General features: G+C 34.2%; 1 protein-coding gene across 1 annotated transcript in view; it reads right to left on the reverse strand.

The window, feature by feature from the left end:
* KLB (klotho beta) overlaps positions 1-6,638 on the reverse strand; it is a 29,802-nt gene extending 23,164 nt beyond the window's left edge. Inside the window, 1 exon segment of the mRNA XM_031435794.2 lies at positions 5,614-6,638. Coding sequence (XP_031291654.2) covers positions 5,614-6,438 — 825 coding nt within the window. The 5' untranslated portion in view covers positions 6,439-6,638.
* Between the last annotated feature and the right edge of the window lie 7,668 nt (positions 6,639-14,306).

Raw genomic sequence — 14,306 nt, forward strand, 5'->3', positions numbered from 1 at the left:
CAAGGCAAATTTTCTTTAAATAGAAAATAATCAATTGAATTGTTTATTGAATACCTAAAACGTATACAGCCTTGTGTGACCTTCTCTGAGAGAATGACGCCAATAAATGCTAAGACAAAGGTCCTCAAAGAGGTGGAAAAATAGGGAATAAATCAAGTCTTATCCCAGGCTCAGGAACAAATTGGTGAGGCCTTGACCTAGAGTAGAGTTTCCCAACGTTTCTTGTCCTGAAAGCCTCTTTCACAGTATTAAGCAATCTCTTGAGCCTCTGAGGAATTTAAAAAATCATTTCATCATTTGTGTGTGATATACAAAAAATGTTGACCTATATTTTATTTTATATAAATCTATCTCTTTAAAGATTGTACTGAAAAGTTTATTTCAAATAAATTTAAAATATTCAGAAAATAAATTATGAGTATTTAAAACACTCATACACAAAAATATAAATGTTGGCATTTTCCCATTTAATAAATGCTTTTACATTATTAAAATTACATTATGTAATTATAAGAAAAAGTATTTTATGACGCATTTTTAAATGACACTGTGTTTGTTTTAGGACCAAATGTATACTAAAATGCAGAATAAAATTTGCATCTTTGGTGGTGTTTTCTGAGGCTGATATATCTACTTCTTTTTGTATGGGATATGAGGTTGGTTATAACAAAGATGAACATTTTTTATTTTAAATGTTACATATTTCTTTTAAGGGTATCAGAAAATACTGGTCTTTCATGTATAATAGAATACAAAATTTCCTTTCAAAATAAATGTTTTAAGGAAAAATGTTTTATTAAGTAATAGTGCATGTGGTACTTAGATATACAAACAAAAAAACCCCCAAAAGCTAGCAAAAAGGCCACCATGAAGTAATGCACAAAAACCCCAAACTTTGTGAAACACGATGTTATGGAATCAAAAATGGGTAACTATTTCTATAACATTTTGTTTGAATTCTTGAATTTTGCTCCTAAAAAAGTACAAGCTTTCAAAAATTAAGTTTAGTGTTTTGTTCATAATTAACTGTATAAGAGATATGGTTTGGGGCAACTCTTTCAAGTATTTTACAAATAACACAAAGCTAGTGTGGACAGTCTTTATTTCCAAAGTGCAAAAAGTCCAACTAGATATAATCATCAATGTTATTTCTTCGTTTAACATTTTTAAAAGCATTGTTTGTTCTCCAAAAACATACCTATATGCTATAAATTAGAGTTTATGTGTGCAACTTATAGGTCTGCTGAAAATCTCCTTGAGGCAATTTTGTAAAACTGATGCAATTTTATATCCCTCATACTGACTCTGTTTCAACATCCTTGTTCTTTATGCTTCATGTCTTTAACTGGTTGTTAATTATAAGTTTAAGTCAGTGGTTTTCAAGGGAGGAAAGGGGGATGAACTTTGCCCACCACCCCCACCACTCTGGAGGACATCTGGCCATATCTGGACACAATTTTGGTTGTTGTCACCCTAGGGACAAGGGTGCTACTGTCCTCTGGGGGCAGAGGCCAGGGATGCTGTTAAACATCCTACAGTGCACAGGACAGCTCACCACAAGAAAGAATTATTTGGCCTAATATGTCAATATGCCCAGGTTGAGAAATCTTGGTACTATGTAAACAGTACACATCTATGAAATTTAACAATTTAAAGCCATGAAGTGCTCAAAACTATCATGGAAGCTGGCAGTATTTGGTGGAGCAATAAACTGAATGAGTTACCATCTTATGAGCAAACTCATATCCCCCAGCTTCTCTGCATGTTTCCTCAGAGGCTCTCAAATATTTCATTTTAAGGGGGGGGGGTGGGATCTATAAATTTAAATTATTATGCATATTTATTGATTTAGAAATGGAGTGAAAACAGACACCATCACTGTCTTTGGTAATGCGAACACTTGGGGGCTTTGCTGATTGGAGGCATGAATGCATAGACCAAACAGGTTAGAATCTGTCCCTGGGAATTTAAAAACTGAACTTGGGAGAGAGAACTCTTTCTTCTACAAAGGAAAAAAAGGGCACAAAGCTGCAAAAAGAAATGGACGTAAGAGACCGAGATAAAGGGCTTCTGAGACTGTCCTGGTTACTGGGTCCATTCATCCCTGTGACTTGGTTACTGAGTCAGGAAATTGCTCATTTTTGCTTAAGCCAATTTGAAGTACGTTTCTGTCACTTGCAACCAAGAGTCCTGACTAATGAACACACCACTGGATTAATACGGGCAATATTTCAAGAGTTAGCAAGAATGCAACGAAATATGAATTTTCAATTTGAAGTTGGTTCTTTGATTACAAGGTTTAAGATAGAAATCCTAAGTCACCCATTCCACAACCATTAATATCTAGCATGTACCTAATATTCCGTGTTAGGTGCTAGAAACATAAAACATATTAAAAATAGTTTCTCCTTGTTAAGATCTCTCAGTTGGGGGAGATGGACCATGTGAAAGGAGTGCTATAAGAGAAGCAAGCATCTTATTATGGGAGTCCTCAGAAGGGGCACAAACCCTAACCAGGCAAGACTAACTTAGAGGTGGTGACTGCCTAGATTGACTCCTGAAGGACATTAGATGGATAAAGCAGGGAGGAAGAGGATCATTCTAGCTGGGCAGAGCACTAGCGGAGGCTGAGTGCAGAGGAACAGTAAGGTAAAATTAAGGCTCTCCTAGTAGTGCACTGCCTTGAAGTGTGGGGTAAAAGGGGTCGGCATTAGCAATGGAGATGGGAGAGTGGCCAGGAAGGAGGGAATGGAGGCCAGGAGTTGTGTCTTGAAGATGTTGGTGAAGAATCGGGACTTCATCCCAAAAGCTTTGTGAAGCCACTAATGGATTTTATGCAAGGGAGTGACGACACTTGGTAGAAGTATCACTGTGAACGGAGATAATAATAGTTACCCAGCAACGTTGTTGTAAAAATTATAGATAATATTTAAAGCTGTGATTATAGTGCTTAGAGATGGTTCAGGCAAAAAAAAAAAAAAATGCACCCTCTTTCTATTCCAAAGATTCTTAAAAATCCAGAGTGGCACACCCATTAATAGGTGTGATTATGGCAAATTTTTACCTGAGACTTAGATTCGCTTTAAGATAATCACCAGACCCACAATAAAGTGGAATCTCAATTCCAGATCAGTTTCAGGGCTGGCTAGCTCATTCAGGTCTCCTCAAAATCAGGACATTTCGGGCTGAGATGGCGTTTTCAACGTCATTCTGGAACTAGAAAGACCCTAAAGGCTACTATAAATCTTTTCAATATCCACGAATTTCATTTTATATTAGGTTTTTTTTAACTCAGTAAACACACTTGGACTAAAAGCTAATCCCAAAGAATGCTTCTTCTAGGTTATAAGGGGGCACAATAAGGAAGAAATACTTTATTGCAACATGAAGTATCAAATAATATTTTCTATGTTAAAGGAAGGACAGAGGGGACAAGTGAGAAAATCTAGTTCACGTCAGGCTGCCAAACTATTGCAAGATTTCTCTCTGGTGCCATAAGTCACTGGGTTACGCAGCGTATTTCACTTTCTGACTGATTACAAGGGACCCCCTTACGCTCCTATGTAGGTGAGTGACTTAGACATTTTAAAGGAATGGAAGAAATTATTTGGAAAACATAATAATTTTAAAACGAAATCCCTCAATTTAAAATAGTAAAATTTATCTTACTATATCAGAGAGTGCTAATTTTGTGTTAAAGGCAGTTTGTCTCAAATTAGAGGAAAATGAAAAACATCTGAGAATAGAACATTTGATAGGATAAGTTTGGAAGCAATATCTATTAGTTACAACTTTTGCCTGTGTATTTTTATCAGCTAGCCAGTTTAAGGTTTTAAATTAACCACTAAAACATATTCTTCATGAAAATTCTAATTGTTAACATTTTTTCAGGTAACAAAAACTTTTCAAAAATTTAGAATATTTTTCTTTATAGAAAGGTTAAATAAGCATATACGTGCATGTATATACGTGCATAGAAAACTTTAAAAGTCTGTAAAAGATACGACTAACAGTAATAGTATCCTTGAGGCTGGGATTGTCAGGTGGAGAAGGAGAGAGAAATTTAACTTTTCACCTTATATCCTTTGATACAATCTAATGTTTCTCAATTTACATGAGCATATATTGTTTTAATAATTAAAAGAACTAAATAAGAGTATTTTTTTCCTAAAATATATATGCATAATCTTCATATTTAATAGCTGTAAGTTTTCTCCCTTTTGAGGACTACTTGCCAAATCACAATATATCCACTCATTAATAATATGTTCTATATACAACTGTATTCAAAGGTATGTAAATGACCTTGAGATCATAATGCAATCTGTTAACTGCAAGGGCAGATGTGACTGAACCCTAGTACAAAGCACATGTATAACAATACTGAAAGTTCAAAAAGAAAAGAAGGGTTAACATATTTTTGTATGTGCAAGTTTAGACATGGAGTAATTTTATGTTCCTATACATTTTTCTATTTCTATGTATTTAACATTTGATCATTAAAAAATCAGATTACTTCTCCTAGCACATTACAAAACCCTACTAATAAAGCTTTTTTCATTTTCAAAATGTAACAGGTGTCCAGAGTAATTTATTTTCCCAAGCAAACTATTTAACTGATTCTAGATGTTAGTCTCAATGAAATCTATTGAAAATTCCTGAAAGAGTACTCTTTTAAAAACGTTCTTAATAAAGACATCAGCGTTTAGCAATGTTGTCATTTATAAATTCCATGTTCACAACAGCTCACCTTACTCTGTAACCTTGGGCAAGTTACTGAATCTCACTAAGCTTCAGTGTCTTCATCTTTAAAATGAGGATAATAATAGACCTAGTTCATAAGGTTATCATGAGGATTAAATACAATTATGCATGTAAAATGCTTATGTGTAGTCTGTAGTATATAGTAATCACTTAATAAATAAAAAAATAGCTATTACTTTGCTTACATTTTCACTATTATTTCAATCATTTTAACATTTCCCAACATAAACTCTAGCTTTTGAAATATACTGTTTTAAAACCCTTAGTAGATCATATTCTTCCCAGTTTTTATTACTAATTTAATTTTAACTCTTAGGACAATTAATCTCATCTTTTTTGCCATGTAACATGAAACCAACTGTGAAACACATTTATTTCAATTCCTATATTTAATATGTATCAATTAGCTAACATTTATTTATTTCACTAAGAATAGCAATAGTAACAACAAATACATGTTTGAAATGGTCATGCTTTAACATAAAATTCTGAAATGTGGTCAGAAAAGGGTTTAAATAATTAAATTTATAAAGAAGGACTAGTTTTCCATAGAATGAAAGTAAACTCATAGTCTCATGCTCTGATGTATAATTGTAGATTTTAAAATAGTTAAATAATTTAAAAAGTGCAATATTTAAGGAAAATAATTGGATTAATACATTAATAATAGTTTAGATAAATAAAACATACTACTATAAGTATGAAATTTGAGGACAGAACTTGCGAGTTAGATTAAAATTTATTTCAATAAAAAGAATTATTTAAATGGAAGATAGTTTACTTAGAGTTTCTTTTAAACTCCTGCTCTTTACATTCTGAAGCTATAATATGAAGTCAGGTATACAGTACCTTGATTAGGTTGTGTCCCACGGTGTAGACAGCTGCTAAATTTCCCTTCTCTCCAGGGGCATGGATACCTGTCCCATATCCATGCCAAGCAACTAGATATGGATTGTGAATTGTAATCCAATATTTGACACGATCCCCAAATGTCTGGAAACAGTATGTGGCATAGTCATTGAAGATATCTATTATGGTTTCATTTTTCCACCCCCCATACTTTTCTTGTAGTGCCAAAGGCAAATCCCAATGGTATAAAGTAACTATAGGTTCCACGTTTCTAAGTATTAGAGCATTGAGAAGAGCGTTATAGTACTGGAGACCTTTTGCATTGGCAACAGATACTATTCCATCGGGGAAAAGCCTTGGCCAGGAAATAGAAAACTGATAAAAAGAAACGCCTATAAAATCCAGGGCTGATAAGTCTTTTTCCAGAAAAATGTAACTGTCACTGGAGCTATTCATGCTGTTGACATTTTTAAGGTGTGTATGGATGAAATGATCCCATATAGAGGGTCCTTTCCCGTCTGTCTTCCAATTCCCTTCCACTTGAAAAGCTCCAGTCCCAACGCCCCAGAAAAAGTTTTTAGGAAAAGTGTCATAGAGAAACAGCTGACTTTCATTTACCGGACTAAAATTAGGATTTCTAGACCATATAGCTCTTCCGTCCCCAGAGAATCCAGTAACAGCTCGTAGGAGAATAAACGCTGACAGGATGACAGATCTTTGCAGTCCCCCGCTGGACATTGTTTTCCTATAGCGTATGTTTCTTTCATCGGTGCTGAAGAAAATCCATTCATTCCCTGGAGATCATGCCGCACAGCCTGGCTTCATTTGCCACTAACTGCTCGACTGTCTTATCAACGCTTCAGTAAAAAAGCTTGTGATTGTAAAGCTCTGTCAATGATTAGCTTGAACTGTGAGCCTTAGGATGGGTCATGGAGAGCAACGTAATTTGAGGGAGGTGGCTCTATTACACTTACCAACACGTTTCCTTCGCTCTTATTATTGGAAAAATTACATGAAAATGCATCAGTGACAATAGTTTGAATGTGTAACTTAAACATATATAAACAATGAATAAAATGCTGTATTTTCTTTGTAGCCTTTCATATTGATCCAAGTTTTTCTGAATATTTTGAACGTAGTTGAACAAAGTATAACCCTTTTCTATTTTTGTAGTTTTTAAGTGGTAATTTTATTTTCACATTTCAGGAAAAACAATCTATGTACAAATGAATAATATTCCTGTAAGCCAATAATAAAGAATTAGAAAACAGTAAGGTATTACACTTGCACAAAAATTATAACACATCTAAGAAAAATCTTATTAAATTAAATCTATTTTAAGAAAATTATTAAAATGTATTGATAAATTAAAAAAGAAGTATGGAAAAATATATAGCATTTTCTGGGTGGAAACACTGAATACTTTCCAATTTAAAGTACTTTTCACCAAAGTCCTCTAATTCCAAATTTTACTTCAATAAAACTATTGTGAAATTTCACTTGAAGAATAAACAGGCAATAATTACCAAAAAACAAAACAAAACAAAACAAAAAACCTGAAAATAGTGAAGCTGTAGACTACCTTCAAATACGAAAATATTAAACACACACACACACACACACACACACACACACACAATTTAAAGAGCATAGCATTGTCTGGAATAAGAATAAATATAAATATTGTACAGAATCTGTAGCCTCCAAATAACCTTGAGAAAATTTAATTTAAATATTTGAAGTACCACATACTAATAAGAGGCAGAGTGGTTAGTAGTTTGGCCTCTAGGATTAGACAGCCTTAGTTTAATACAGCTATGTGACTGGGACAAGTTCTTTGAACTTCTGCAGCTTAGTTTCCTCTTAGGCATAATAATACTATCAACTGCATGGATTATTGTGACAATTAGATGTGTTAATACATGCAAAGCACTTAGAACAGACACTGACACATAGTAAGTGCTCAATAAACATTATTTTTATTTTTATGTGAAAGGTAATGCTTATTCAGGAAGTGATGCTAAGATTTAGCATAAAATCCTATGTTTTGGTCCTGCCTACATTTTTAACTTCAGTTCTCATCAGTTAACCACATGTAGCTTCCTTCCCTGCAGCCATACAAAGAACTTTTAATAAACTGGACACATTGACTGCTCTCGTCCCTGTGCTTTGGTACATGTGCTCTCTGCATAGGATGTGTTCTCCCCTCTTCAACTAGCTCATATCTACCTGCTCCTCAGAGCTTCTGTACCTCCTCTGGAAAGTCTTTCTGACTCCCCAGTTTGCCTTTATTTTTTAATTTAGATTTTTAAAAAGGTTTTAGTTTATTAATTCTCTCATGAAAAATCTGCATAATCGCTGCAGAAAAAGTCACTGCAGAATCTTTACTCCATCTGTTGTCCAATCTCCAGCTCAATGTTGCTGACTTATCTTCATCTGTTCTTCATTCCTTCTGCTGTTTTCCTGAGGTATGTTTCTTCTCATACAGGCCACATCTTGCAAATCTATATCTGGATTCATTTTGGGGGTTGTAATCTAAGGAATTGTAAATCTTGCCAAAATGGGTTTTGAATCCAAATACAAAGATGACGTCTGGTGTGGTTTTGTACATTTTGACTAGTTTTTCTCAAATTTCTGTCTTGGGTACTGTTGTCTTCCCAGGGTGAAGGACATCCATGACTGTTTGCTTCTGCTAAAGTAGTTGTTTGGTCATGAACTTCCTGGTCCAGACAGTTACAGTGTTGTTCATGATGGAGGTTGATCCTCAGGCAGCCAGGGAGGGAAAAAAGCCAATTTGAATTTGATTTAGATGGATCTCCTCTGTGGTCCCATGGCAGCCTGTGCTTTCTCTATTATGACACTTATCTCACAATAAATTTATCTGTATCTTTTGACTGTAATCTCTCTCTTGCTTAAAAACAGGGGCCATTACTGTTTGGTTCCCTATTGAATACCTGCAGCCTAGTAGTCACTAAAGTATATGCTGAAGAAATAAATGTGCCTATGGCATACGGATGTTTAACCTCTATCACCACATTTATCACATAATCCAGGAATTGTCTCCCCTACTAGACTGGAAGAATACCTCTTATCTAAATTTTTATCGTCACTTATCAGAGTAAATGCTTAATCATTGTCTGTTGAATGAATGGAGTTGATATAATTAATTCCCTATTTTAAAGTAAAATTTTTCCAGGTTTATTGAGATATAACTGACATACAACATTGTTTAGTTTAAGGTGTACAATATAATGACTTGCTATATGTATATATTATGAAATAATTACTTAAAGTAAAAAATTTTAACGTAGTAATTTACACCTCACAAATATATTTATTTCAAAAATATATAGCCACAGAAATGAAGATGATAATTTTTATGGTATGTATATTTTACCACAGTTAAAAAATATATATAGCCACAGAAATCTAGAAGAAAACAGAAGTAAATATGAACTATATAAGTATATAGTTTATATAATCATATATAAATGATTTATAATTATAATTTCTGAAAAAATTAAAAACTTAAAGGCAAATAACAAACTTGTAAAAATTTTTGGCCATAACATGAAGGCAAAAGGCCAACTTGTTATTATAAAAGTAATTCATGCAAATCAATAATAAAAATACTCTAAATCAAGTACATGGATAAACAACATGAATAAAAAAATATACAAAAGAGGAAATGTAACTCTATAGCTAATGAAAAACACATATAAAATAACCATACAATTTTGTCCCTTACAAAATCAGCAGAAATAAAAATGAGTGATGAAAATCAATGTTAATGAGATTGTTAAGACATTGCTAATTAGAATATGAATTTGTACAATACTCATGGAAAAAAATTTTTCAATATATCATGAACTATACATTTTTTCCATGCCTTTTAATCTAATAATTTCAGACATGTTTCATAATAAATTAATTCCAAATATATAAAATGCTGTATGTACAAATATTTGTATAGCTGTATTATTTATGACAGAGGGAAATTAGAAATAATTTAAAACTTTATTCATAGGGGAATAATTACCTAAGGCATGAAATATCCATTTGATGAAATGTGGTAGAGTCATTAACATTTTCAAAGAATATGTAGTAACATTAAAATGTTAAGGATAAAAAACTAACTGAAAAAATTCCAGACAATAAATTGAGTAATCAGTATGATTATAATGATGTAATAAAAGCTATAACCGATACATAGAATTATAAGAAAATACCCACATTTTACCACATTGTGTTTGGATGGTGAATCACAGATTATAGTTATTTTCTTTATTTTACATATTTAATTTAATATTTTTACTTTTAATGATATCATATGTCATTAGGGAATTGCAAATTAAAACAATAAGATATTGTTACATACCTGATAAAATGGTCAATATCCAAAACACTGATGACACCTAATGCTGTCAAGGTTGCTGAACAACAGGAACTCTTCTTTATTTTCGGTAGGAATGCAAAAAAGGTACAGACACTTTGGAAGACAGTTTGGAAGTTTCTTACAAAACTGCTTATAAACTTATTAAAAAACATTCTTATTTTACTATTCAGCAATCGAACTCCTTGGTATTTCCCCAAATGAGTTAAAAACTGGTGCCCACAGAAAAACCTACACATGAATGTTTATGGAAGCTTTACCCACAATTGCCAAAACTTGGAAGCAACCAATATGTCCTTTACTAGGTGAATGAATAGACAAAACTGTGGTGCATCCATCCAATGGAATACTATTCAGCGATGAGAAGAAATGAGCTATCAAGCTAGGAAAAGGAATCTTAACAGCATATTACTAAGTGAAAGAAGCCAATCTGAAAAGGCTACATACTGTATGATTCAAACTATTTAATATTCTGGAAACGGTAAAAAGGAAACTGTAAAAAGATCAGTGGTTGCCAGGTTCTGATAAGAGGAAGGGTTGAGTAGGTGGACCACAAGGTATTTTTAGGGCAGTTAAACTGTTATTCTATAGGATACTCTATCAGTGGATCCATTTTTATCCAAACCCATAGTATGTACAATACAAAGAGAGAACCCTAGTGTAAACTATGAACTTTAGTTAATAATAATGTATCAATATTGGCTTATCAATGGTAATAAATGTACCGCACAAATGCAAGCTGTTAAAAATAGGTGAAATGTTGGGGAGTGGGAGTAAAGGAGTATGTGGGAACTCTGTAACTATAATTGCTCAAGAAAAGTCTATTAATTTAAAAAAGTTTATTGGCAAAGGCTATGTTTTGAAATGTGTACTATTTCCTACCGACCATGATTTATCATTAAACTATTTCAGCTTTCATATGAGGAAACAAAGGAAATGGATAATTGCCAAGGCAAGTTTATTAGGCTGATTAAATCACAGAATATGTAGATAAAAATAACAATTCCACATCCATTAGGATGGCTATTTAAAAAAACAAACAAACACCACCACCACCACCACACACACACACACACACACACACACACACACACACACACACGAAAATAACTAGTGTTGGTGAGGATATGGAGAGGAACGGAGAAACCGGAACCCTGGTGTATTGCCCTTTATTCTACAGATGAAGATTTTGAGACCAACATATAAGAGGCCAGAATTCATCATCTAATCATTCGTCTATTCTTTCAACAAATCTTAATTGAGTATCTCCTATGGGTCATGAATTTTGCTGGAGGTTGGAATTTAAAACCAAGAATATTACAATATTCACAAATTTTATAGAAACACATAACGGGAGATAAATAATCCAGCAATATGAGTGTGTGTGTGCATATGCATGTAGGTGGAAGGTGGAATGTAGGTGGAAGGCTGGAGTAGAGATGAAAACTGAAAACTCTTAGTTGAGTCCTAAAAAATGAAGAATGACAAGATGTCAGCCAGAAGGAAGAGGAAAGGTGGGAGGGAGGCTATCCCACATAGATGGAATAGCATATTTGAAGTCCTAGAGATGAAAAAGTTTGGTGAGTGGTTCAGGACACCCAGGTCATAAGAGTGAGAGGGGAATGGAAAGAAACTATTTGCAGAGATTGGCAGGGACCAGGTCATAAACAACTTCATAAACCATGTTACTGGAATTTGGGCTTTACCTTGAAAGAAATAGGCAGTCATTGGATATATTTTAAGCAAGTGGGAAAATTAGGTTAATACTGTACAAATAGACCCCAAAATACAAAGTCAAGGCCCAAACAGAAGGTCATTTGTCACATGTTTGTCTGAAGAAGGAGTTTCCAGTTGTCAGGTGGCTCTTCTCCACAGTGATTCAGAGAACCGGGCTGCTTATATATGTGGTTCAGCTGCCCCTAAGGCCTTGCAGGGTCCTCACCCCCAGCACTCGGCAGGTTGAGGTGGAAAACTTTGGCCTGGAAGTAATGTACATAATTTCTAAACACATTCCACTGGGGAAAACTATCCCTGTGGCACATCTAGATGCAAGGTGGGTTGGGCAGTCGCTCTATTTTCTAATCCATCCACAATGCTATAGAAGGAAGAGCATACATTTTGGTGTTATCTAGCCTTCTCTGCCACAGGAGAGTGCCAGGAGCAGATCTGTGTTCTAGGAGGGTCACTCTGGCAGGGAATGAGTAATTCTGGATGGAGCCAGGGAGACTGGTTAAGAGGCTCTTCTGTTAATCCGAGTGAAAAATCATGCATCTTGAACAAAGGTAGTAGCAATTTAGATGGAGAGAAAGAGACAGATTCAAGAACTAGTCAGAGGGGAGAGTATAGCTCAGTGGTAGAGTGTGTGCTTAGCCTGCATGAGGTCCTGGGTTCAATCCCCAGCACCTTGAATAATAAATAAATAAACCTAATTACCATGCCCACAAAGCAACAAATAAAATAAAGGAAACGTCTTGTCTTAACACTTCTGATCAATAATCTCAACAGTCCCAGTATTAGAGTGTCAACAAAGTTTTCTCAAAGGAAAAAAACAAAACAAAACAAAAAAAACCCTAGTTAGAAGGTAATATCAACAAGGCCTCAAAAATCAATTGGCTGTTGAGACTGAGTTTAGGAGAGGAAGGGGCCAATGGTGACCCAGAGTTCTGACTGGACAACTGGGTGAAATAGAGAATTCAGAAGATAAAAGAAGATAGTGTTTTAAACACTTTGAATTTGAGATATGAGATATCAAATGGGTGGGTAGATGTTTGAGGAAAGATCTTTTGTGAAGGTAATAGATAAGGGCATTATCAGTATAAATAGTTGAATTTCTGGAAATAAATGGAGATGCATCACACAGGAAGAAGTGAAAAAGTAGTTTTTCTGGGTCTTTAAAAACATTTTCATTGTGGTGGAATACACATAACATGAAAGTTACCATTTTAACTATTTTTAGGCATACAGCGGCATTAAGTACATTCACACTGTTGTGCCATCATCACCATCCACCTTCAGAATTCTTTCATCTTCCCCAACTGAAACCTTGTATCCATTAAACAATAACTCCCCATTTCTTCCTCCCCTCGGTGCCCGGCAATCACCAGTCTACTTCCTGTGTCTATATGAATTTGACTACTCAAGATACCTCATATAAGTAAAATCATACAATACATTTTGTTTTGTGTTTGGCTTATTTCAGTTAGCATTATGTCCTCAAGGTTCATCTGTCTGTAGCACGTGTCAAAATTTAATTCCTATTTGAAGCTGAATAATACTCCATTGTATCACATGTTTTTAAACCATTCACCATTGATGAACTTTTGGGTTGTTTCTATCTTTTGGTTCTTGTGAATAATGCTGCTATGAATATGAGTATATAAACATCTGTTAGAGTCCCTGCTTTTAATTCTTTGGAGTGTATACCCAGAAGTGCAGCTGCTGGATCATATGGCAATTCTGTGTTTAATTTTTGAGGGATTTCCATACTTTTCCACAGTCTCAATTTTTGCTGTGTATCAGAGTCATCTCTTGAGTTTTAACAAATACACATGCTCAATCTCCACCCCTGTAGGCTGATTCAGTATACCTGACTAAACATCTGACTTCTGTTTCTTTTTAGAATTCATATTTTAAAAAATACTAGAAACAAATTATTAAGAGGTGGTTTTAAAAGACTGCAAATAAAATAATATGGAGCCAAAAAGTTGAAGTCCCCTCATTAAAATTTGGAGTGTACACACACACACATTTTCTGTATTTTTAAAAAACATAAATGTGATCACATGTACACAATGCACAACATGCTTTATTCTCTTAATAATTTATTCTGAAGCTCTTTCTCTATCAGTACACATAGATCTAGCTCACTGTGTTTCAACAGATGCATACTATTCCACGGCATAGGTACACTTTTATCTTATTTATTTAACTATTTACATGCTGGTAAGCATTTAAGTTTTTCTATTTCTCATATTGCAAGGAATTCTGCAATTAACAACCCCAAGTCCATAACTTTGCATACGTGAGAGATACAGGATATTGCTAAAACTGGAATTGGTGGGTTGAAGGGTATGTGCATTTTCTGTGTTTATGGGTATTTCCCAGCTCCCCTTCAGAAAGGCAGTTGATACTTTTGAGCTCCTATCATTAGTGCATGACAGTCACTTTCCCCAGTGTTGGGCATTATTTGTCGTTCTCTTTTTTGTCAATATAGTAAAGAAAAATGGCATTTCATTTTTGCATTCATTTGGATCTCTCTGATTACTAATGTTTTCATGTACTTACTGGTCCTTTGTATTTC

Source organism: Camelus dromedarius, chromosome 1 (assembly GCF_036321535.1).
Source record: "Camelus dromedarius isolate mCamDro1 chromosome 1, mCamDro1.pat, whole genome shotgun sequence".
In the NCBI taxonomy this organism is placed as follows: domain Eukaryota; kingdom Metazoa; phylum Chordata; class Mammalia; order Artiodactyla; family Camelidae; genus Camelus; species Camelus dromedarius.